At 40.4% G+C, this 23289-nt stretch overlaps 1 protein-coding gene across 3 annotated transcripts in view; it reads left to right on the top strand.

Annotated features, from left to right (window-relative positions):
* Positions 1 to 23289, top strand: part of LOC109965665 (tankyrase-1-like) — a 70254-nt gene that overhangs the window by 22467 nt on the left and 24498 nt on the right. For all 3 annotated transcript variants that reach the window (XM_020609875.1, XM_020609876.1, XM_020609874.1), the window contains 9 exons: positions 1966 to 2002; positions 4762 to 4837; positions 18746 to 18840; positions 19504 to 19570; positions 19798 to 19984; positions 21161 to 21282; positions 21367 to 21458; positions 22105 to 22183; positions 22766 to 22937. In XM_020609875.1, coding sequence (XP_020465531.1) covers positions 1966 to 2002; positions 4762 to 4837; positions 18746 to 18840; positions 19504 to 19570; positions 19798 to 19984; positions 21161 to 21282; positions 21367 to 21458; positions 22105 to 22183; positions 22766 to 22937 — 927 coding nt within the window. The remainder of the gene's footprint in view (positions 1 to 1965; positions 2003 to 4761; positions 4838 to 18745; positions 18841 to 19503; positions 19571 to 19797; positions 19985 to 21160; positions 21283 to 21366; positions 21459 to 22104; positions 22184 to 22765; positions 22938 to 23289) is intronic.

The raw sequence follows: 23289 nt of genomic DNA, 5'->3' as shown, positions 1-23289 counted from the left end.
TTCTTTATGGGGAAAACAATGTGCATGAATATGGTTAAATGATGAAATTGGATGTATTTTAAGTGTATGTGATGCTAAAACTGCAGGAGATGTAGTAAAGAAATATGAGAGAAGTGTGTGTTCGTGTGTGTGTGTGTGTGTGTGGTGCCCAGCAAACACTACTGTCAAGTGTGTAATGGTAAAGTGATTCTATCTCGGGCATATGATTTAGTTCAAAACTACAGCGTCTAATTTAGTTTCTTCATTTCCCTCTTTTCTGTTTGTGTTCCCATTTTTCTGTCTCTGCTCCCTCCGTCTCCTCTTCCTTCTTCCTTTTCCGCCTCAGCTTCACTAACACCAATTATACTGTGTCAAATCCATGCATGTCAGTTTCCAGACCCCTAATCATGCCTTCTCTCTTTCATCTGCAAATCCTTTGTTCTTCACTGGAACTCCCTTCTCTATAACCTTTCTTTGCTCCTCACTGTCCCTACCCCTCCATCTGCCCATCCTCTTCATCCTCTTTCCATTTATCTGAATCACATTTACCTTTCCATCTTCCTTAGTTTGTTATATTTCCTATATCAGTTTTATGCCTCTTTCAAAGATGACCTTCTCTGTGTGAATGTGCTGGCGGTTTTCCACATAGATTCAAGTAACTTTTCAGTAGAAGTCATGAAATCAGTTTTACTAGGTCAGACCTTGTCATGCCACTTCTTGTAAAATAGAGTATGGTGCTAACTGTGATGATGTGCTGGGGAGCCGCTAGTTATCACAGAAAGCAGTAAGAGCCTGTCATCTGCATCTCTTCCTCGAAGCATTTATTTGTTTACAGAACATATTTTATAATCAAGCTTATGTTACCTCCGCTGCTTCAGTTTTGCCTTACTGAGTCCACACCTTAACGGGAGTACAGAAGCTTATGTTACCTCCGCTGCTTCAGTCCACACCTTAACGGGACAAGATGTGACCTAAGCACTGTTTTCTAAAATGTTGAACTGTTCCTTTTAGGTGATGACAGAAAATGCACTGGATATAACAGAGTTGGGAATGTTTTTAATTATGTTTCAGTTCAAAATGTAAGACACTTTCAGGAAATCACTAGTGGGTTACCGTCATTGTGCATTTTATTTAATAATTAAAAAAAAAAGACAACCGGTGTTTCTCTTTTTAATCATTAATAGGCTATATGATTGTCAGATGTCACAGCCCCAAAGGAAGGGCCTGTGTTTGAATGCCAGGAATCCATTACTTAAGCAGTAAATCCAGCAATGTTACAGATTTCACATCTGAACAGGACCTGAGTCTCCCCACCCTTGGCTGTTTCCTAGGCAGAAAAAGACATATTGGAAGGTGTGTGTGTGTTGTGATTGTAGTAGCAGGGGGGGCAGGGCTAAGAGACGGAGAGAGAGCTAGAGAGAGGGTGAGGGAGGTAGGGGGAGGGCTTTGTTTATTTCCGTTTATTTCCGTTGTTTTTTTTTGTTTTTCTTATGGTAACTGCGCCTCCTGAGCCCACAGGAAAAAGAAAAGCAAGGAGACAGGGACAGAGACGATGGAGGACGAGGGACGATGTTTAGCAATATGAGCAGCAGTCGAGAGACAGAAGACAAACGCGGCAAAGGAGAGAGACATGGACGGATGCACGGACATATAGAGGCAGAGCGCATGCCAGTCCGTCGCTCATCCGCCAAACAATGAACGTGCTGTGGTCGCTGCCGGCAACGCATCGTCACGGCAACCGGAGTCAGAGGGGTGCGCACTGAGTGAGAATGGCAGAGAAAGAGAGATGGGGGGTGAGGGGTGGAGGAGAGAGAGAAAGAGAGATGGTCTTTCTCCAATAGATAGATCCTTCCTCTGTGTGTGTGTGTGTGTGTGTGTGTGTGTGTATGTGGTTTTTCTTTATGCTTGATTATGTGTGTGTCTGTGTGTGGTCGGTGTGTGATAGCGGCCAGTTGTCTGACACCATGATCTTGTGTAACCACCTAGGTGAATACAAGAAGGATGAGCTGCTGGAGGCGGCAAGGTGAGTACCAGACTGCATGTGCTTTGTTTTCATTTGGTTTTTCTCTTTCATTGCCTTGTTATGTTTGCTTCCTACTTTTTCACACCCTTTCACATTTTCTTTTCCTCTTCCTTGTTCACCTGTGAAGTTCTCTCTCATTTCCTTGCTTACTTTCTTCCCTGCTCTTCTCCTGTTTGTTTCCTTTCCCCTCCCCTTCTGTTTCCCCTCCTCACTTAGCTTCTTCTCTCATCTTCTATTCTTTCATCTCATTTCTTTTTAGTTTTCTCATTTTCTCCCTTTCATCTCCCTCCTCCTTTGCTTCACTCCTTGTTTCCTACCTCCATTTCCTCTCTCCTCTGATCCACTTATGTTTTCTGTTTCCGATCCTTGTTTGTTATCCTCTTCTCTCCTTCTGAGCTCCTCTTATTTCTCATTTCCTGTCTTTACCACTCTCATCTTTCCTCTTGATTTCTCATTTCCTTTTTCTCCTTTTTCTGTTTTCTTTCCTCCCTTGTTGATTCTTTTCCTTTTTCTTCCTTTTGATATATTTTCTCCCCTTTGTTAATTTCCTCTTTACTTTTGATTTCCATCATTTTCTGCCAGTATTTTGCCACTATCCCTGGATGTCAGCTGTTTATTAGTTGTTCTTTCTTTCCCTTCATCTCAGCTTACCTACAAGCACACATTCGGCTCCTTCACCTGACAGGTGTGTCATTTCCAGAGAGCCAGGGACACTTTTACATTTTGGAGGCCTGCATGTTATGGTTGCAGTCATGTGGGCAATGTGATTGTGTGTGTGTGTGTGTTACAGTGTCTTCCATAGCTTTTGTTTGGGATTGTGTGTGGGTGGCTGAGCGCTCAGTGCCTGAACAACCTCTCTTCCTCTGTCGCTCCCCCTCTTTCTTTCTTTCAATCCCCCTTCTAAACACACACACACACACACACACACACACACACACACACAGCAGCTGGCCTAGCACGGCAGTACCCCTGTGTATTATAGGGTCAGCAGACTGTTTAAGTGTGAACTGTGAACCCAGTGTGCTTCTCTTACAGCTGAGCCACTGTCTTGCTTATAACCAATGTCATTTCTTCAGAAAAATAAATCTTATCTTTTTTCAGTGTTGCGTTTGTAACTCCCACACATGGCATATGGGATATTGCTGTTTCTCTGCTTTACTTTTTCCTTTTTATTTGTGGTCTAGTTTCCAGTAGTATAGAAGAGAAATAAGTAGAACAGCTAAAATGGTTCTACATAGTCTGAGGGTAAAGCATTAACTCATTGCATTGACAGACAATAAAAACATAACTGCTTGTGTATATGGCAGCAAATATTAGAGAGGGAGAATATACGACTGCTGCACAAGGTTGTCTGTCTAGTAAGGCGGATTTGTCCCTTTAAGGCCATCAGATGACAACAAACAAGAAAGTCAAGTCTGCTTGAATCAAAGTCTGCTTTGGAAAATGGTGCTGTGTATGATTCAACTGCTTAAAAGTTTTTGATTATGATGAGAATGTGTGTGGTTGAACCAAAAGCAGCTATGTACTGGGTTGTAAAACTAAAACATTGAGCTGAAAGATGATAAAACACTGTGGAGCTGAGAGGAGTTGGGTGATGATTTTTGTGGGTTCATCACTGTGAGTGACTTCTTTCATATTTGATCAGTTGACCCAGTTTTTTGGTTTTTGCTTCAGAGCGAGGCTAGTTGTTTTCCCGTTTCCATGTCTTGATGCTAAATTAACTGTCTGCCGACTGTAGGTTTACATTTATCCAGCAGGCATGAGAGGTATCACTCGAACTCTAGGCAAGTAAGCTAATAATTGCACTTTCCAAAATGTCAAATTATTGCTTCAGTGTTTTGGTGTTGTGATGTGCACACACATGCACATGTGCACACTGAAATCCATGTCCATCTTCCCTGTTAAATCCTCAAGATTTTGTTTGTATCAAAACAAAGGCTCTTGTTTTTTTTGGCACAAGCAGTAGGCAGTGGCTAGTTGGGCAAAAGAAAGGAAAAAGCATGAATGAATGAATGACTGCTAAGAGGTAGAGAGGAAGAGGTAGTGGTGGGAGAAAGGTAAAGGTGAACAACTTGGATGAGAGGAATGGAGAGAGGAAAAGGGCAGGAGGGAAAGCAGCAGGAAAAAATGGTGGTTGGAGAGGTGAAGAAAAAACAGGAAAGGGGATAGAAGAAGAGGAGGATGTGAAAGATACAGAAACAAAGAGAAGGAAAGATAAGCCCCCAAAAAGTGAAAGGAGAGGGAGAGAGGAGGGGAACATGGGAGAATAGAAGAATAATCCTTTTCTCTCCATCTGACAGCTTCTTCCTTTACGGCTATCATGGGGATGATGGTTGGATTGGCTGCTGCCTTGGCAACACTTCCCAGTGGTCATCCAGTGCCAGGGCAGAGAGCCCATGAACCAGGAAACAGATCAACAACATAAACAAAATCCTCTGTAGCTAGAACAGTGTATCCTCTAACATATTCTTTTTAGCTTGTTGCAGTTGTACATGAAATGTCCACAAAAACACACATACACTCCCCTCAATCCTTCAATTCAAACATTTGCTTATGTCGGTCTGTTTCTGCAGATGAAATTTTCATCTTTTCCCTTCAGCCTCAGGCTCCTTATCTCATTCTCCCTCATCCCCCCCCAAGACACACACACACACACACACACACGCACACACACTCTCCTGCTGAGAAATGGTGCTAATCTTTTGTCTTGGTGCTCCTCGTTTTCTCTCTAATGTGTGTTTGTGTGTGTACATTTGCAGGAGTGGAAACGAGGAGAAGCTAATGGCTTTGCTCACTCCACTCAATGTCAACTGCCACGCGAGTGATGGCCGCAAGGTAAGAGCAGAAAAAAAAACAAAAACAACAAACATGCACATAGTTACAAGTTTATCACTGCCACTTGCATAACTACATCTCAGCTCAGGAAAGTGAGGTTGCAAAGCTGGTGTTTAAAGTTTTTATTATTATTATTATTGTTATTTAAACCAGGAAAGTGACTCAAATGATGTAATTGGCAGTCGTGCGTGTCTCAGTTGCATCAAATAATTTGAGCCATCTCCAGCAGGCATTAGCAGCTTTTCTTGGCTGTCAGTCATTTAAGATGAATTTGCAGACACAAACCCCTTTAGTGAATAAATTAGCACTCGTGCAGAACATTGGCAGCACATAACAACACGCAACACTGTCAGACTCAGGGATGGTTCTTGTGCTGTCCCGGACACGACACACACACACACACACACAAAACTGATGTAATGAAATTTATGTTTTGGTTCTGCTTTTTCAGCTGATTAAGGAATAAGGTGGGTTTGGATGTATGTATTACAGCAGTGATTCAGTCACATGAAATTTTCTTTAGATGTATTGATTTTGAACAGAGGCAGACAACAGTTTGAGGCATTCAGTCAAACAGAAATGAAATAGGCTTTTAATGGATATGAATAGTCACCTTGGACTCAGGGAAAATCTGGTTCATCAGGAGCCACCCGAATGTGAATGTTATTTCTATTGCTATGAAGCACAGAGCTGAACCCAGTTAAAGAGGTTTAGTAAACCAGAGTGTTCACAGTTTACATGGTCTGAGTTTCTCATGCTGCTCACCTGGAGTGTGTGTCATAACATGTATATTGTACTTGATTGTCAAATAGCAAAGGTAGATCAGAATTGAACTATCAGCTAATGTAGCATTTGGAAGTTAATTTTCATCTTAGTAGACTGCAGAGTGTGGAGACTTCAGTGCTTGCAAAAATGCTTGGCATGCTAAATGACATGCCAGGTAACACCAACACTACACTGGCCAACAGAGGAAAGTGTTGTATTACATCCTCTTCACTTACTAGAAATTATTTTGTGACCACAGCATTTCCTCATGTGTCCTTGGGGAGTCCTGGGCCTCAGGCTAATCTCTGCTGCATCACAGCAGAACATCTGGATAGTGACTGATGATTAGTCCCTCGGCTGAATGACTGGAAGGAAAACAGACTACTCTCTAGCTGACTATTTTCTAGCTTTAGTTAAAGTAGTCCCTGTAGTCCTCCATATCATTGTTTTCCAACCTGACAGAAATAAAGACTGCTTCTGACTCCCCTTGCGAGCAGGCTGAGAAGCATCTGCAGCGCCACTTGTCCAAAATAGGTGTGGGCTCCCTTTCCAGTTGTTGCAGGTGTTTCTTTAGTCTAAATGAATATTTGTGTTGAACAGACTTGCTTTTAAAACAGCATTTATATTATCATGTGAAACATCCACATTAAAAACCCAAACCGCTGACAATCTTGCAGGGCCACTTGCAAGAGGACGCTGGTCTACAGCTGTGTAATCGTGTGTAGAAGCAAGTAGTTTTATCTAAGCGATCTGATTGGCCAGAGACATTTTTCAGAAAATGGAGATAGAGGTAAATTATCAGTCACTAAAGCAGAGCCACTGTATTTTATTGGTTGCTATGACAACTGTTTGGACTACCAGGGAGCCAAAGGGAGATTTTTACTCTGTGCTCCTGGTAGCTGTGATATAAATGCAATAACAGCCTTCAAGAGGCTCTTTCCTATAATTATGGGCACTTCAGTGTTGATGATGCTCAGCTGCAGCTTGTATCCATCACATCACTATCATATGCATAATTGTGAGAAGGTCCTATGGCTATTATTTTTGCAGGTGGCCTGCTGGGGACGTGGTACCCCAAGGGAAAACCGTATAATTTGAAATTGTGTGGCGATGCAGTGGCAAACACAAGAGATCATTGAAAAATGCTGAATTTTAAGATTTCACAAGTAGAGGAATGTGGTCGTTTCCTGAATATAAAACATATGCTCAGACATATTCTGAAATGACCTCTCCTACACGATGTGTAATGCTCTTTAATTGCTCGGACTGAAAACAGTCATGCACAGCAGATTGAATATATTTTCACGCCAGTGCAGTTTCATCCTTGTTATGGTCTTTAAGTAATTTAACAGGGTTAGGTAGATTTATCTTCCCACTGCTAACAGAAATTACTGAGTGACGTCTGCATAATAACTATAAATATTAGATGAAACTGAGGGATAATAAAAACTTTTTTTGCTTGAGATCCTTGTCCTGTCACTAAAACAAATCAGTATGCTGGGAAGATTGCAAGCAAAAATCCATCAATGCAGAAAACAGATAAATGTGCATGTGTTTATTTATTATTATATATGCACAAAAAGATGGACCGCAACAACGTGCAAGTCTTCAGTATGCTGACAATATCAGACACGCACTAAAACCCTAAATGTGCCCAGACATTATGGGGATTGTTCTTTATCAATGATCATTATATTAGGATAATAATGTCAACACTAATAGATAAATAATACTTTCTCCACATCTCGATTAAAAGACAGTCAGAAAAAAATGTAAGACATACAAATAAAGTCAGTCATTTTACAATTAATATTAAAAGAGAGAGACAGATGTATCCATGGGCAAAAACCTATCCTACTATTCTATCCTACTGATAACATGCTCGACATGACAGTCATTTCCAATGTTCCTCACGACTAAACGTCCATTATCGATTTAGATATGATACAAAAAATGTGATTCTTCTAACTAGAGCTTGTCTGGGAATAGTCATAATTCTTCGATATTAAATTGGTCAAATGATTGTTGTGGGTGCTTTGCAAACAGTATCTGCAAATGACTATTTTGGTGCCTAATTTAATGGGGCTCAGGTTTAAATAACTGAGTCTGTGGCAACATTAGGCTTCCTGTTTACATCCTCCAGTGCCCCCAAAACTGTGGGAAATGTAGTTACAAAATTTAGAGCAATGAGGTTGTGCCTAATAGCTACCATAAAAACAAATACAGTATGAAGTATGTGTTTTGACTTGATGAGTGTCACATCGCCAAAAGACACAGATGAAAATGAGAATAAGAACCAAACAAACAGCAGATAACTACAGTACCTCCGACACATTAATGCATTTTTTCACATTACAAATATGCTGACATGCAAGAAATTACAGCGTTTATTTTTGTAATTGAGTAAACCAAATGAAGATCCACTTAAAAACACATACATCAGTAGTTGACTGTTGAGTAACACACTGAATATCACTCAACACACAATACGGTACGAGGACACTAATGATAATCATGGACTAAACAGAGCGTGACAGCATCCTAATGATTAATAATAAAGATGATTCTTGTATAATTAGACACGATACACTTCCTTCGCTATCGGTCACTCTCCCCTCTTCCTCTTCCTTTTCTCTTTTATTTCAATTATAAGTGGCACCAACTCTCAGCCTCTTCCTCCTCAACTCTCACAAGACAAACGAACAGATCTGGAACATAAATGTTAATTAACCAACACACATTTGCAATTAAAAATGCTCTGCTTGTACATGCAAGAGAAGAAAGTCAGGACAAATGAGATGGGGGAAAAAAAAGCCAGAGGTATGTGGACACCACATAGCTTTGGACTGGTTCTGAGTACTAGTTAAGGGAACTCCTGGGAGTGATGTAGTGTACAATGACATTTTAAACAATAGCGCACTTCCAACTATGTGCAGTGGTTTGGAGACTGCTTGAAGGTGTTGTGAGTCAAGCCTCGTGGCCCCACATTAGTTGCCAACCTCTGTAATTCTCTTGTGCCTGAATGGGAGAAAATCCCTGTAGCCAGGTTCCAAAATCCTTCCAACAAGAATGGAGGCTGTTATATTAGCATGTTAATGCCATTTGGTTTGCGAACTGAGATCCTCAGCAGGATTTAGCTGGCTTTTTATTGGGTATACTTAGGGAAAAGTGAGTTTTAATACAGCAGTCGTGCAGTAAATCCTCCCTTCATGAAAGTAATCATGTTCAGTTTGTGTTCAAACTGTTTCATTAGATGTGTGGATTCAGCTGCGTTATCATCTTGGAGGCTGTAGTTTGTGTTGCTGTTGAAGAGTGCTGCCTTACACAGAGAGGTGTTTGCTATTAGCCCAGCCTCAATGGTATAAATAAAAGTTATTACACTGCTCTGCTGTGCGTGTGTGTGTGTGTGTGTGTGTGTGTGTGAAAATGCGCTCAGATGATTGAGGGCCTATCAGGGTGGGATATTATTTATACAGATGAGTGTTATCAGGCTACCTTGAGTGAAACCTACCCCTCACTCCCACACAGACACATACTGTATACACACCTGAGGTGGACACACACACAACTCTTAGCCTTGCATATGCGACTTCCGCAGGAAAAAGTCTTGTGCTTTCTGATTAACCACTGCCAACACACAAACATCTACTTGTTTCCTTCCCTGGTTTTTCAAATGTTCAATATTCTCCTCTTATATGTATTATCTAGACTGACTGTCAGGAGCTGTGCCGGAAATTCTATTTTAAAGAATACATTTCATACTGAGCACCGTCTGTTGTGAACGTGTGTTTGTGTGTATTTATGAACATTGTGATTTTGGATCTATATCTTACTGGCGGGAATCATCACTCCGGCTCGCGCCCTAGCTGGTGCACAGATCAAAGTAACAGACAACTGAAGGACAAGACCAAGATTAAAATTCAGAGGGAGAGAGAGGGAAAGGAAAAGAGTTGAAGCCTTGTTTAAATGTTGATTATAGTAGCGTATCCTGCTGAGAGCACCACGCTGGCTGACTGTGTTTACCATCACTATCTGCTGAAAAAAATGTCTCTCTGAAACTTTTCAGGAACAAAATAAGCTGAAAACATGCATTTGCTAGTGATAAATAGGGGTATTAAGTTTAATTTATTATAGTAAAAAGCTTTTTTTTTTTTTTTTTACACTCCAGTCTTTTATTACATTTTGGCAGTTTGGAGGCTCCATAGTTTACAAGACAGCGCTGTTACAAGGAAAAGTTGCAGGCACTTTCGATAACAGAAATTTGAGGTTTGTTGTTTCCTCAGCTTTTACTGTGTTATTGAATGAGGCTCTTTTCATTCCAGGGCTGTCTTCTCACTATTGAAAAATGTGCCAGCTTGCCTGGAAACTCTCCTCCGATATTAGGCTCTCATTTGTTGGTCTCCTGTGCGATCCTGATGAGTCTGCAGATTTGAGTTGAGGCTGTTGCAGCTCTAGTCTTAGTGCAAAATTCTCAGATTTACAAAACCAGGTGAATGTGTACAAGGTTGTAGTAATGACTGTTTGACAGGACATTTTTCACAGCGGAGTCAGCCTGTTTGTAAATGTAACCCGATGCCCTATCTGAGAGAGAAATTACACTTCTGCTTCTTTGAAACAGAGAATAAAAATACCCACCAGCATTTATTAACTGTCCGGATGGCAGATAGGGTATGGTACAGTTTTAATAAACTTTTGTCAGTGATTAATTTAACCTCTTGCTTCCATGTAAATGTAAGCCCAAGGTTGGACTTTATAGTACTATATGTTCAGAAATACACATTTTATTGTTGAAACTTGAAACCATATAATCTTAAGAAGATTCTACACTATGTATACAGTATATACTGATCAGCCATAACATTATGACCACTGACAGGTGAACTGACTAACACTTATCTCATTACAGTGACACCGGTCAGTGTGTGTGGGGCATATTAGGGATCGAGTGAACATTCAGCCCTTGAAGCAGATATGTTAGAAGCAGGAAAACCGGACAAGTGTAAGGATCTGAGTGACTTTGAAAAGGGCCAAACTGTGATTGCCGATGGACCCCCAAGACTTACTGATGACTAGGTTGACCTACTTTAGACTAAACTTTTAAATTCCATTCATGCTTTTTGAAAAGATTCCATTTTTGTTTGAACCTGTTAAAATTGTCGAAAATGGAAAATACTATGCATTGGTCTCTATGACGGGAAGTGTTCAGTGACTACAGTGGTGATATCCCACCTAGAGTGGGGAACCCGTTGAATTTGTGTCCAGCTGATCAGAGTTTGGTGACCTCCTGTTTTGCTGGTAGTCCTCCACAAGCTCAGTGGTTTTGCTGATAATGAGCTTCAGGTGATTGTTGTATGAGGCCTCTCTACTCGTCCTTTGGAAATTCAGTGTTCATAGATGAGAAGCAGAGCAGATAGATGTGTGATGGCAGAGATATCAGTGTGTGTTTCTGTATGTCTGTGAGTGTGCAAGATGAGGAGACTAGTTGTAGGTTATATATCTTCTAAGCTGTTGGCTTGGTTGAGCTTCCAGCAGCTTATTTTGTGTGTGCGTGCATGTATCGCTTAAATAGCACACAGATTTACTAATACATTTATTGATCCAGCCATCTGACACTATTCATCTTGTTAGTGTCCACCTGCTGATGTGCACGGCTGACCTGAGTACTGAAGTAGCTAAAAGAGTGGAGCCCAAGTTAAAAAGGATGTTTAACTACTGATTTTAATGTACAAGTTTTAATTTCACGCTAATTTCAGTTTATATGCTTTTTATGGATTAAGTTAATGAGCCCCTTTTTCTTATCCTCAGTGTCACTGCATCATGCAAAAAGCTTGATCAGGTGTTATAACAACATGCAGTGATTGTTGACAGATTGACTGAATCCTTCATTTCCATAGTTTTGTACTGTAGTTCAAAATGTTTTTCTTAAAAAGACCTCAGTAGGAGATATGGTACCAACTTTGCACCGCAGGGTTATGGTCACTGACATGGCTGATGAGATTACACAAACACAATTTTGAGCAGTTTGCAAGTCAGAGCATCATTTGAGGATCAGCTCTTGAAGTACACTGTTAGACACTTCCTTCTGCATTCAAAATAAAGTTGGGCGTTATTTAACCACCAGAAAGAGCATGGTGCGAACTACGAGGGAGCTAGTGGGAGCTCGGCTCCTCTTAATAAGATGTGAGCTCCCTGAAAACATGATTTGTAAAATTTTGGGGGTTCTCAGTCGTGGAAGACCCAGCCACGACCCATCTTCAATGCTCTTACTGAGGGAAGGAGGTTGTTGCCCAAAATCTCGTGATACATGGCCCCATCCATCCTCTCCTCAATACGGTGCAGTCGTTCTGTCCCCTTTGTAGAAAAGCACCCTCAAAGCATGATGTTTCCACCCCCATACTTCACGGTTGAGATGGTGTTCTTGGGATTGTACTCATCCTTCTTCTTCCTCCAAACACGACGAGTGGAGTTTATACCAGAAAGTTCTATTTTGGTCTCATCTGACCACATGACCTTCTCCCATGCCTCCTCTGGATCATCCAGATGGTCTTTGGCAAACTGCAGACAGGGCTGGACATGTGCTGGCCTGAGCAGAGGGACTTTGTGTGCGCTGCAGGATTTTAAGCCATGATGGTGTAATGTGCCCATAGTGGAGAAGTTGGACTCTGATAGATTGAGTGTGTGGACAGGTGTCTTTTATACAGGTAACTAGTTCAAACAGGTGCAATTAATACAGGCAATGAGTGGAGGATAGGAGGGCTTCTTAAAGACAAACTAACAGGTCTGTGAGAGCCAGAATTCTTGCTGGTTGGTAGGTGATCAAATACTTATTTCATGCAATACAATGGAAATAAATTATTTAAAAATCTAACAATGTGATTTACTGGATTTTTTTTGTAGATTCTGTTTCTCACAGTTGAGGTGTACCTACGATGAAAATTACAGAACTGTCCATTCTTTGTAAGTGGGAAAACTTGGAAAATTGGCAGTGTATCAAATACTTTTGTCCCACTGCAAGGGTGATTCATCACTGAATCATTTAAAAAGGTTACTGGCAGGCATGTAGTTTTTGCCATCACCATCAAAACTGCACTTTAACACAGAGATCAGCAAAAGAAACTCTTGTTCATGTCAGTGCCTTCTAATAAAATGGAAGAAGAACAACAAACATTCCCACTCAGTGTGCGAATCACCACTTTTCATTTAGGCTACAGATCAAGTCAAAAAGAAAACAAAGCAGCTTAAGTTTTGTCTTAAGTGTCACAGTTGGACCTCTCTTTGAAGCACATGCAAGCACCTTGGTTTTCCTTCTCACATTTGTAAAACGGGAAATAATTAATGTATGAACCATAACACTCAGGAACACAAAGGTGTACATAGTAAAATGGTCTCTCTCTCTCTCTCTCTCTCTCTCTCTCTCTCTCTCTCTCTCTCTCTCTCTCTCTCTCTCTCTCTCTCTCTCTCTCTCTCTCTCTCCTTTATCGAGCTCAGTAATATTGTATCCATTGTCAGTAGATAAATGTGTGTCAGCACCACAAGATGTTTTTTGTATGTTTTTATCATCCTGCTGATCAATTTGTAAAGAATCTCTACACCACTAATGTTCATGATGTCAAAGTGCATTTATGGTTCAGATCACATTGCAGCACCTCTAGTTTCAACAAAAACAGTGCATTAAAGGTGTATACTTAGATTTATTTGAGGTGCATCTGTTCATTTCACCTGCTTTTAATTCACTTAACATGTTTAAAGATATTTTTGAAATGTGTTCTCTCGATCCGAGTGCAGGAATCTGTGATAGTCATACCCGTTTAAAATGACTCTAGTGAAACAGGTCTTAGATTTAAGTTGAATTATCCCACCCTACTGGCAGAATATATTTTATTTCAAGATGGTCTGAGGGTAATTGATTTGTTAGGACTGTTTTATTTGCAGTGTTGTGGGTGTTGCAGCAGGTGAATTCACAGATTTATGGTTTAAGTGGGAGTGTAGCAGCTCCAGAACCATTGTGGCAAAGAATAACATCAGAGCTTCACACACGTGTGTGTTCATGTGAACGGCGCCAAACAAAATGATCCAAATGTGGCCATTGACCCTCTGAGATAAATCACGTCTCATTGCTATGGCAACTGCTGACAGCTAGCAGTCACCGTTGTCATGGGAACAGATTGATAGGCTCATAAAGAGAAGAAGACGACTGAGGAGGAGGATGTCAGGTTAAAGAATAAATGAAAACGAAGCAAATAACAGCAGAAGATTACACACAGTTTTTAAATGGTGTATTAAATTAATTTGTGGGATTGCTATTTTTGATGTTCTGATTTATTTTTTTTCATGCTGTTGAGATGATGATGTTTAGCGTTAAATGGCCAAATAAGCAAAATCAAATAAACACGTGAGGGGACTGTTGCCATTACTTACCTGAGTTTGCAGATAACCTTCAGATTCATAGTATTTATATGGAGGGAGAAGAGATAAATAAAAGAGATAAATGCTACCAAGGGAAGTCAGAAAAATTGATTATTTTTCATCATGACTTGAACGTGCCCTCCGCATCTCTCCTTGCTTCCTTACTCCCTTCATTTTGCTCCCATATTTCGGGTTCTCATCATCTTCCCTGTTCCACCCCACCCCACCTCACTGAAAAGCTTTTAGATGATTAAAACGCAACAGAGTGGGGTTTTCATATTGTTACAGTTCACTTTCAGTGTGCCTCTGAAAGTGCCGATAGCATCTATTTGAAACATAGTGCACTAGGTTTTTCACTTCAGGGCAGAATATTTCATCAAATCTCAGAGGTGTGTTAGAGAGGAAACACAGCTGAAGGTCACAGGCACCAAAAACGAGCTACATCTAACTCATAATTGAGTTAAACTAATCAACACGCATTTACAGAAAAAAATAGTATTTCGAAGGTTATTAGCAGATAGCATAGTGGAGAATGCACCTAGGTCAGACATAAAAGGGAGTTTCACCTGCCAGCATAGTTCTCATTTTTCCCTGGAACACTGACCCTCCTCTGCTGATTTATATGCTGGTTGCTGCATGCTTTAAACCTTTAAACATCCTGGCAAACAAGAGTCAGTGTACAGCCATGGTAGCAGGTCTGTGAGACTGGATGTAGGCACAGTGATGCTTTGAGCCAAAACGTCAGCATGCTAACACGCTGACAGTTATGTGTACTGTCATGATCATTATAGTTTAGTGTTAGCATGCTAACATTTGCTAAATAGTACTCAACACAAAGAAAGCACCAGGGCGGTGGAAAGGTCATTAAATTGCAGCTATTTTGTCCTAGAACGTCTGGGCATTTCTAATTAGACTAACTTATCCTGAATTTAATATATATGGCATACATGGAGCTAAAACATGCAGTGACTCTGCACATGTAATCAAAAATAAAAAAGAAAAAAACAGAGCAAAAGCATTCCAAGATGTTTTGAGTGTTTCAGACTGTGGCTTTAGTAATCACAGACTTTTGTGTTTGCTCATCACACTGGTGCTGCACTTGAGTGTTTCAGACTGTGGCTTTAGTAAACACAGACTTTTGTGTTTGCTCATTACACTGGTCATTTTTTAATGAAAATTCAATAAAACCTTTTTTTTTTCCATTTTCTTACATCTGAAGCATCAGAATCAGAATCGGCTTTATTGGCCAGGCGTGTCGGACACACGAGGAATTTGACTGTGGTACATCGGCTCTCAATGTGCATGTACATATCCCCATGCAAGTAAACAGTAAACCAGCATAAGGCTGTGCAGTATAACACAATAAACAGCATTAACAAGCAACAAACTGTGCAAACAATGCAAAATAAACAGTATAAACGATGCAGACAGACAAAGGAATGCTCATTGTGAAACGCTCACTTAAAAACTGCATCTTTGCTTCATAAAATGAGCTGTTCAAAGATCTAGAAACAGAGCAGTCTGTAGTGGAGGGTTGTCGAAGGATGTAGGTTGGATCAGATATGTTAAATGATGCTGCTTTTAATTATTTGCACTATTATTATTTGTGGCTACTGTGGTCACACTGCTGTAATTATTCTCAGCTGCAGTTGTTTTTTTATGACTTTACTGCAAATATGCTTCTGTGTGGAGAATCTGTTGAGGCAGCGGTGCAGTTTGTGTGGAAGTAATCTTATCCCCTTTCTCTCTCTCTCTCTTTCTTTGAGACACACACACAAACACACACATGCATGGACCCTTCGCTGTCACACAGTTGACAGATTGAGGAGGTGGAGCTTAAACTACCCAGTCTGACCCTGGCAATGACATGATGCTGATGCAACAGTGTGTGTATGAGTTGTTTAAGACCTAACCGATGACTCACTGATAGCTTGCGGTTTAACATGTACTGAGGACCAGATTAATGCTTTTATACGTTTAGGGGTTTTTTTTTGTTTGTTTTGTTTATTTATGTCCACAATTTGCAACAGCAGCTACACAGGCAGAAATGCACTCACACAAAATGACACCACATTTAAAATGAGGATGATGACTGTGTGCCTTGTCCTGCTCCTTCCAAATGCTGCTGTCATATCCTGTAAATACGAGTGTACCATCTGTCCACCCTGCCTCTCTGCCTCTCAGCTGAGCTCCGGAGTGAGCAGTGATCTAGTTTTCAAAATCTCTTCTAAAGTCTGGCCAGAGTCGCACACCTAGTGTTGTCCTGACCTCAGTTAAAATGTCTTCAGTTTTGATGAGTGAGGTCCAGGATTGTCAGGGACAATGTAGCTTTTTGAAACAATGCTGCATAATTTACAAATTAGTCAGCCCGCAGTGAAAACATGAGCATATTCTTCATTTGGTTTGTGAAAAATGACCTGTGTCTTGTTAACGTTGTGTATTTATGATGTTGCCCAGATTTTGCATCATATCTAAGGAAACAGTGTTGTAGAGATTTTTCTCTAAGTGCCTAGTGAATAACCTCTTAACTGGCTTTACTATATGTGTGTCTGTATAACACCAATACAAATGTTGTCTAAACTGCGACCAGTGACTGTGGTCACACCTCTGTTATCTCTACTGTAGCATTTCTGAAAGCTGCTGTCATGTTGTGATTTCTGTGCTGTTTGTGTTGTTGTTGTTTTCCTTTTTTGTTTTATTATTTCAACTTATGTTTGTGGCGACATTGTTAGCAGTTGACATCCCAGATAATGCTGGTAAGTTGTTTGCTCATGGCTGGCTTGCTCAGCTCAGATTGCTACACTGTTTGGAGTTTAGTTTGTTTTGTTGGATGGTGGTGATGCTGTCATATAACATTTTTTTTTTTTTGGGTGAAGTATGCCACTGTGCAGCCATCATACCACCTGAACATCTGAACCCTGTTGCCATGAGTCACAACAGATGGTCGCTTTCTATAAGCACCTTCCCTTCACTGTCTCACCGACATTGTGAGCTTGTTCCCGTCCCAAAGTCCTGCCTTGCCATTCTTCTTTCAGCACATAACATGGCTGTCAGTAGATTCACCTGCGTTGCTACAGTATGACCTGACTGTATGCATGATGAGGAGGAGTCTTTACACTGGTTCACACCAGATTCCAGGGGGTGATGGCACTCAAGAACAAGCTGCTGTCTAATCAGAACATTCAGACATGGATTATTGTCCTCAAAGCAGTTGTGAGAAAACAAGTCTTGTAGGCTGTCACAAGCGTGGTACAGTAATGGGAGGGGTGACAATCAGATCATGCCATCACCTCATGAGATCTTGTTAACTTGGTGAAATCAGCTGTAAATATGGTTGTAACATGCATAGTGCAATGTGACTGAGAGGAAGGTTGACACCCTTTTCACACGTGAACCTGTCATACTGTCATGCTAACATTTTCCTCTTTCACACTATTGGTTTACTGTTTAGCTGTAAAATCCCCTTATAGAGCTGTTATTCTCTGAGTAAAACAAAAAACAAACATGATGAACATCAGTCTTAAGCTTTACCCAAGACTCTTCAGTATATTTAAACCAACTATTTAGACATTCTTTAAGAAAACCTTTACATTTCTTTATACTCCAAGCTGTTTGTGAGGGAAATATAAACTACAGTAAAAAGTAGTTTCTCAGTTATAGTTCTGATTTTAGGTGCCCTGGTTTTGAGATGTCCACTTTGTAATACTCTAAGAAAATGTGAACATTTCTCTCCAGTAACAGTGTCTCGGTTCCTTTGTGTAATCATCATCACTGGAAAGATTTCAGCAGAACTTGAATCTGCCAAACAAATAGTCCCAGTGAAAATGGGAATGTTTCAGGTACCAGAGGGGTCGTTAGTTAGTGACCAAGACAAAGTGTTAAGGTATAGATACCACAGGAGGTAATGGGGGATTTTATTATTATTTCCCCAATTGTGAATATCCTTTGTTCATAGTAGCAGTTTGAAGTTTCTAAGTCCCAGAGATTGTAGTAGGTTTTGAAGAGGAACATTGGTGGGTGAGCTTTTCAGGAATATGGACCAACTCCTGTTCCAACATCAAAAAAATGACGTATATGAAAGGGACAGTGTCAGACTGCAGGAATTAGTTAATGCAGCACAGTGTTTGTTAGGCCAGTATGTACTGTGAGAATTATTTTTATATCTGCCTAGTGTATGTGTTAATCCCAGTCCTGTTCTAGTCTAATACATCTGCTGCTGTGAAATGACTTTTGTATCATGACTCGGAGGCAGGTTTTCCATTACTTTCTGCCTGTAACATTTCTCCACCAGTCTGGGTGTCACTCAAGCTTTGAAGAATGGCCTTTATTGAGAGCATATACAGTAGAGGAAATGCTGCATGAGGAGCTGAAGCCATCTCATTTCAGTCCCACCTTAAGGCATTCAGAACTGCAGCTTTTCATTTTAGTCATTTTATGGAGCGAATACACAGTAGTCAGGCTTTGTCATTGCAGACTGATTGGGGTGAAAAGCAATTTTCTCCTTTAAAAATGTTTGTGTATCTGGCAGCAAAATGAGAACACACCTGAATATGTACATCCTCCACATACTCATTGTATACATGACTGATGATGAAGTCATGATGATAGGCTGTCATGCTGCAGTAAGAACATGTAGGCTAACATTTACTTTTTTCTTCCCACTTTCTGCCTCTTTTCTCTCTGTCCTTGCTCTTATCATCTCTCTTTATCTCTGTGCGCCTCTTCCCGTTTCCCCAGTCCACTCCACTTCACCTGGCAGCAGGATACAACAGGGTGAGGATAGTTCAGCTGTTACTACAGCATGGAGCAGATGTTCACGCCAAGGACAAGGGGTAAGTATGAATAAATAAGTCAAATTAAAGTTTAAAGAACACATTTTAAATGTTTCCAAATTTTGATCTACTGTTCTCACAACAGACTTGGACAGTAGGCTTTTTAAGTAGGTTAGGAAATGATCATCATCTGTGCAGTAGATCCCTGACACATCGAGAATCTGTTCACCTGACTGGATGAACACATCCGCAAGTTGACTCTTTTTTTTCCCCAACCTTAAAAAGCATGACACTCATTCTGAAGTATACATAAGAATTGACTTCTGAATAAATTCCATTCAGTTTTGTACAGATGTTCACAACTCTCAGAGGATGAACCTTAATGACTTTGGTGATCATCTGACTTTTCATCTAGCACCACCTGGTTCACATTTGCATTTTTCAGTGAAATGTATGAACAACCCATTGGCTAGATTATGATGAAATTCAGTATTCACATTCATGTCCTAAGGATGAAGTATCAAAACTTCATCCCTTAACTTTGCACCATCATCAGATCTAAGTTTAAATTTGTCTAATACTTTGGTCTTTAACCAACTACCTGCAAAACTAATGACATTCCCATCAGCTTCAGTTGTTTTTTGTACTTAGAGAATGAGTTTATTAAGAATTGTTAACATGTATATTTATTCTAGAATGTTGTTTTGTGTTTGGCTTCTCCAGTGGTCTGGTGCCTCTGCATAATGCCTGCTCCTATGGGCACTATGAAGTTACGGAGCTGCTGCTAAAGGTACACACACATATTGGCTCAGTACTGACCCAGGCACTGGGACTGACCATCAACTGAAACGATTATCCATTGTTCCACTGTATTTTCTTTCATTAAAAACAAGATGTATATCAACCCTGCAACATTCTTGAACAATGTTTGTAAGGACTGACTACTTCAAAGAAAACTCTTTCTAACAATGACATATCTGCTCTGTTTGCTTCCTCATTACTTGTTTTGTTTTTAAGCACGGAGCATGTGTTAATGCCATGGATCTATGGCAGTTCACCCCTCTCCATGAAGCGGCGTCTAAAAACCGAGTGGAGGTCTGCTCCCTGCTGCTGAGCCACGGGGCCGACCCGACTCTGCTCAACTGCCACAGCAAGAGCTCTGTGGACATGGCACCTACTCCCGAGCTGAAGGAGAGACTTACATGTGAGTGTGAAGCTTAATTTACATAAACACCGTTAAATGTGACATGGTGCTGAATTAAGGAATAGGCCGTCTTAGAAAGGGTATAATTACTCCAGTCATGTTTGGAGCAGTTGATTTGAACTCATTCGAGTGTTGAAACATTTGAAAGTGTAAACCTCAGTTTTTTTGACAAGAGAACTGTTCATGTATGAAGCGAAATATACTGTAGCTAACATCCAGTAGTTACCAGTTCCGTGTACATGGAAGTGAACAAAATGTTCCCTTATGGAACAAGTTTCCATAAGTCTCCCTCTCTCTGAATTTCATTACTTTGCACTACGGTGTAAAACAGAGGGTGCTACCAAATCTGGCACTGGTGCCACCATTTGAGAGTCTTGTTGGCACCAGTCCCGCCAGTATGAAATGTTAGTCTGGAGCCCTGTTTAGGACAGTGATGGCATTTTTGTGGTTTCACAAACACATTAAGACAATGTTTTTTCCCTTTTTTTCTGAGAAGGCCACCTTTTTTGACAGTTTTTGCATTTTACCTTACTGTTCATTTTGAACTGACATCAATATGTTTACTTGGAAAGAGAATATGTTATTTTTGGTATTTCCATTGCAAGTTTGGTCTTTAATTTCATTTAAAGTGGTATTAAAATGGTCTTAAAAAATCATAAATTTAACTTTTGTATCACTGTAGACACCCTGCGAGTGTGATGTCAGTGTGTTGCTCACATCATTTGTCTAAATGTCTGATTATAAATGCATGAATGCTGTTCCTCAGTCAGTAGACAGACATGAATCTGCTCCTTTAATTCAGCCTGAAATGTGTCTGAAGCAGTAAAGTTTGTTGTAATTTTCAGTCCCTGGGGAATAATCACTTGTTTCCGCTCCACATCCACAACACAGACTGTTGCATCATGTGTTAGCTCGCTGGTAGACTTTGAAGCAATATTTTTGAAGTATCGGTATGTTGCAGGGTCATTGCAAATGAAAATATGTTTGGATGAGAGCTTTATAACTCCTGTTTTTCAATTATTTGAAGCATCAGGTGCTCCTGTGTAGATTTAGATATTTTTTCAACCTTTGGGTTTGTAGAAAACCTCTCAAGATTAACTTGAAATGTCATAGTCGTCAAACTGAAGCTGAGGTCATCTTCTCTGTTCTTGACATGTTGACATGTTGTGTGTTTAGATGAGTTTAAGGGCCACTCACTGCTTCAAGCCGCTCGAGAAGCTGACATGACCAAGGCTAAGAAGACCCTGGCACTGGAGATCATCAACTTCAAACACCCGCACACATACGAGACCGCACTGGTAAGATAAACACACAAACATACTGCATTCATAAATGTGTACACTGGCACCAAGTTGCTAAGACAGTGTTTTTTTGTGTGTTAGCATTGTGCAGTAGCATCACCACACCCCAAGAGGAAACAGGTGACAGAGCTGCTGTTGAGGAAGGGTGCAAATGTCAATGAGAAGAATAAAGAGTGAGTACTACTGTCGCAAAATATGAGATCGTTCTTTATATTTGTATGCAAAGAACACACTGTCAACAAAATGCTATAACATGTACATGTGATTGGAGGCTGATACCAAAGCGCCCCCAGGAGCAGTGCGTAGTGGCCAAACCACGTCACTACAGCTTCTTCATTCATCACATGCTGTATCCTGGCCCAAAAAGGCATTTTTCCCATAGGGAGTCAATGATAAAGGAACAACTGTAAAATGGTGCATACATTTTTCCAAACATCACAAACACAGAGAAATTAATCTTCTTATCAAAAGTTGATGCATTGGATCCAATATTACTTTGAGAGTCTAAAAGAGCCTTAGGATATATTTAATTTATCCCATTTGTGTGTGTGAAGAACCACCCAGAAGTCAGCCGGCTTGACATTAGTGAGCTTGCTATATGGTGATACCAGTATTTTCGGAACAGAAGATGCCATTAAGTGGAACTTACTTTTTTAACTGAATTGTGTTTCTTAATATAATCTAATAAAAAAAGCCACTGCAAGCCTTACCACTAGATAAGCAGGGTCTTATAATGGCCTACTGTGTGCATTTATTTAAATAAACACAATAAAAACCAATGTCCCCTTTACACTGTTCTGTCTCTTTCTCTCTCTGCAGTTTCATGACTCCTCTCCATGTAGCAGCAGAACGTGCTCATAACGACATCATGGAGGTGTTACAGAAACATGGTGCCAAGGTAAACCACAGTCATTTTTACATGCACTTTGCCATGTATCATCTGTCATTTCTTTCATATATTTAGTTTTATCTTTATCTATTTTTATTTCCCTTGATCTCTGCCTTAATCCTTTAAACATGATTATAACCATTGTACATGTATCTGCTTTTTTATACATGCATACAGTATAAATACATCACAGATAGTTTGTGTGTGTGTCTTGGTGCATCGCTCTCATTACCATGAAATGCGATTGCTGTTAAATGTGTTTGCAGTCAGAAACATCACCATTAAACATTGTTTTTTTTTGTGTGTCAGACTCAGCAATTGTTTATTTATAGAGCTGCCATTTTGGTTTAACTGTCATACAGGGGTAATTTTCACTGTAGAAGGAGTACAGATTTTTACAGGCAAAAAGTAGACCAGTATGCAATGCAGCAACAATACCCTTGTTTTGCAGTAAAAGTGCTGACTCATCACATATTTCTACGTAAATGTGCTCATCTACTGGTACTAACCACATGTACATGTAATGTCCCTAATCTGCAGCTGAATGTGAGGAAGAATGTGGGATCCATACAAAGTTGTTTGTGTTTGTAGGTGAATGCCCTTGACACGCTGGGTCAGACAGCATTGCACCGTGCGGCACTGGCAGGCCACCTTCAGACCTGCAGACTGTTGCTAGGATACGGGGCAGACGCCTCACTGGTGTCGCTGCAGGGCTTCACTGCTGCTCAAATGGGAAATGAAGCTGTTCAGCAAATACTCAGTGGTATGCCATCCTGTGTCTGTGTGCCTGCTCACATTGTGGGGACTGGGACTTTGAGTATTTTGAAGCCTTCGTTGGTTAACGTCTACGTTACTAGCTCCTACTCCTCCCTGCCTGATGCATATTACTGTGTTTCTTGGCACACTATTTGTTGATTAGTAGAGGTATGCGAAACCATTGGCAGGAATATGTATTGTACGTCACCAGTGTGCTTGTGCAGTAAACAAACCAGAATTTCAACCAACCATCAACAAACAGGCAGTGTATTGAAACTTTTAGATTAGATATGTGCCAACACAATAAAGGAAAGAGGTAATAATGTATAAAAGTAATTATTGTTATTGAGGTAAATGTG

The sequence above is a fragment of the Monopterus albus genome, unplaced genomic scaffold (genome assembly GCF_001952655.1).
Source record: "Monopterus albus unplaced genomic scaffold, M_albus_1.0 scaffold102.1, whole genome shotgun sequence".
Classification (NCBI taxonomy): domain Eukaryota; kingdom Metazoa; phylum Chordata; class Actinopteri; order Synbranchiformes; family Synbranchidae; genus Monopterus; species Monopterus albus.
This window is presented reverse-complemented; position numbering and strand designations above follow the sequence as displayed.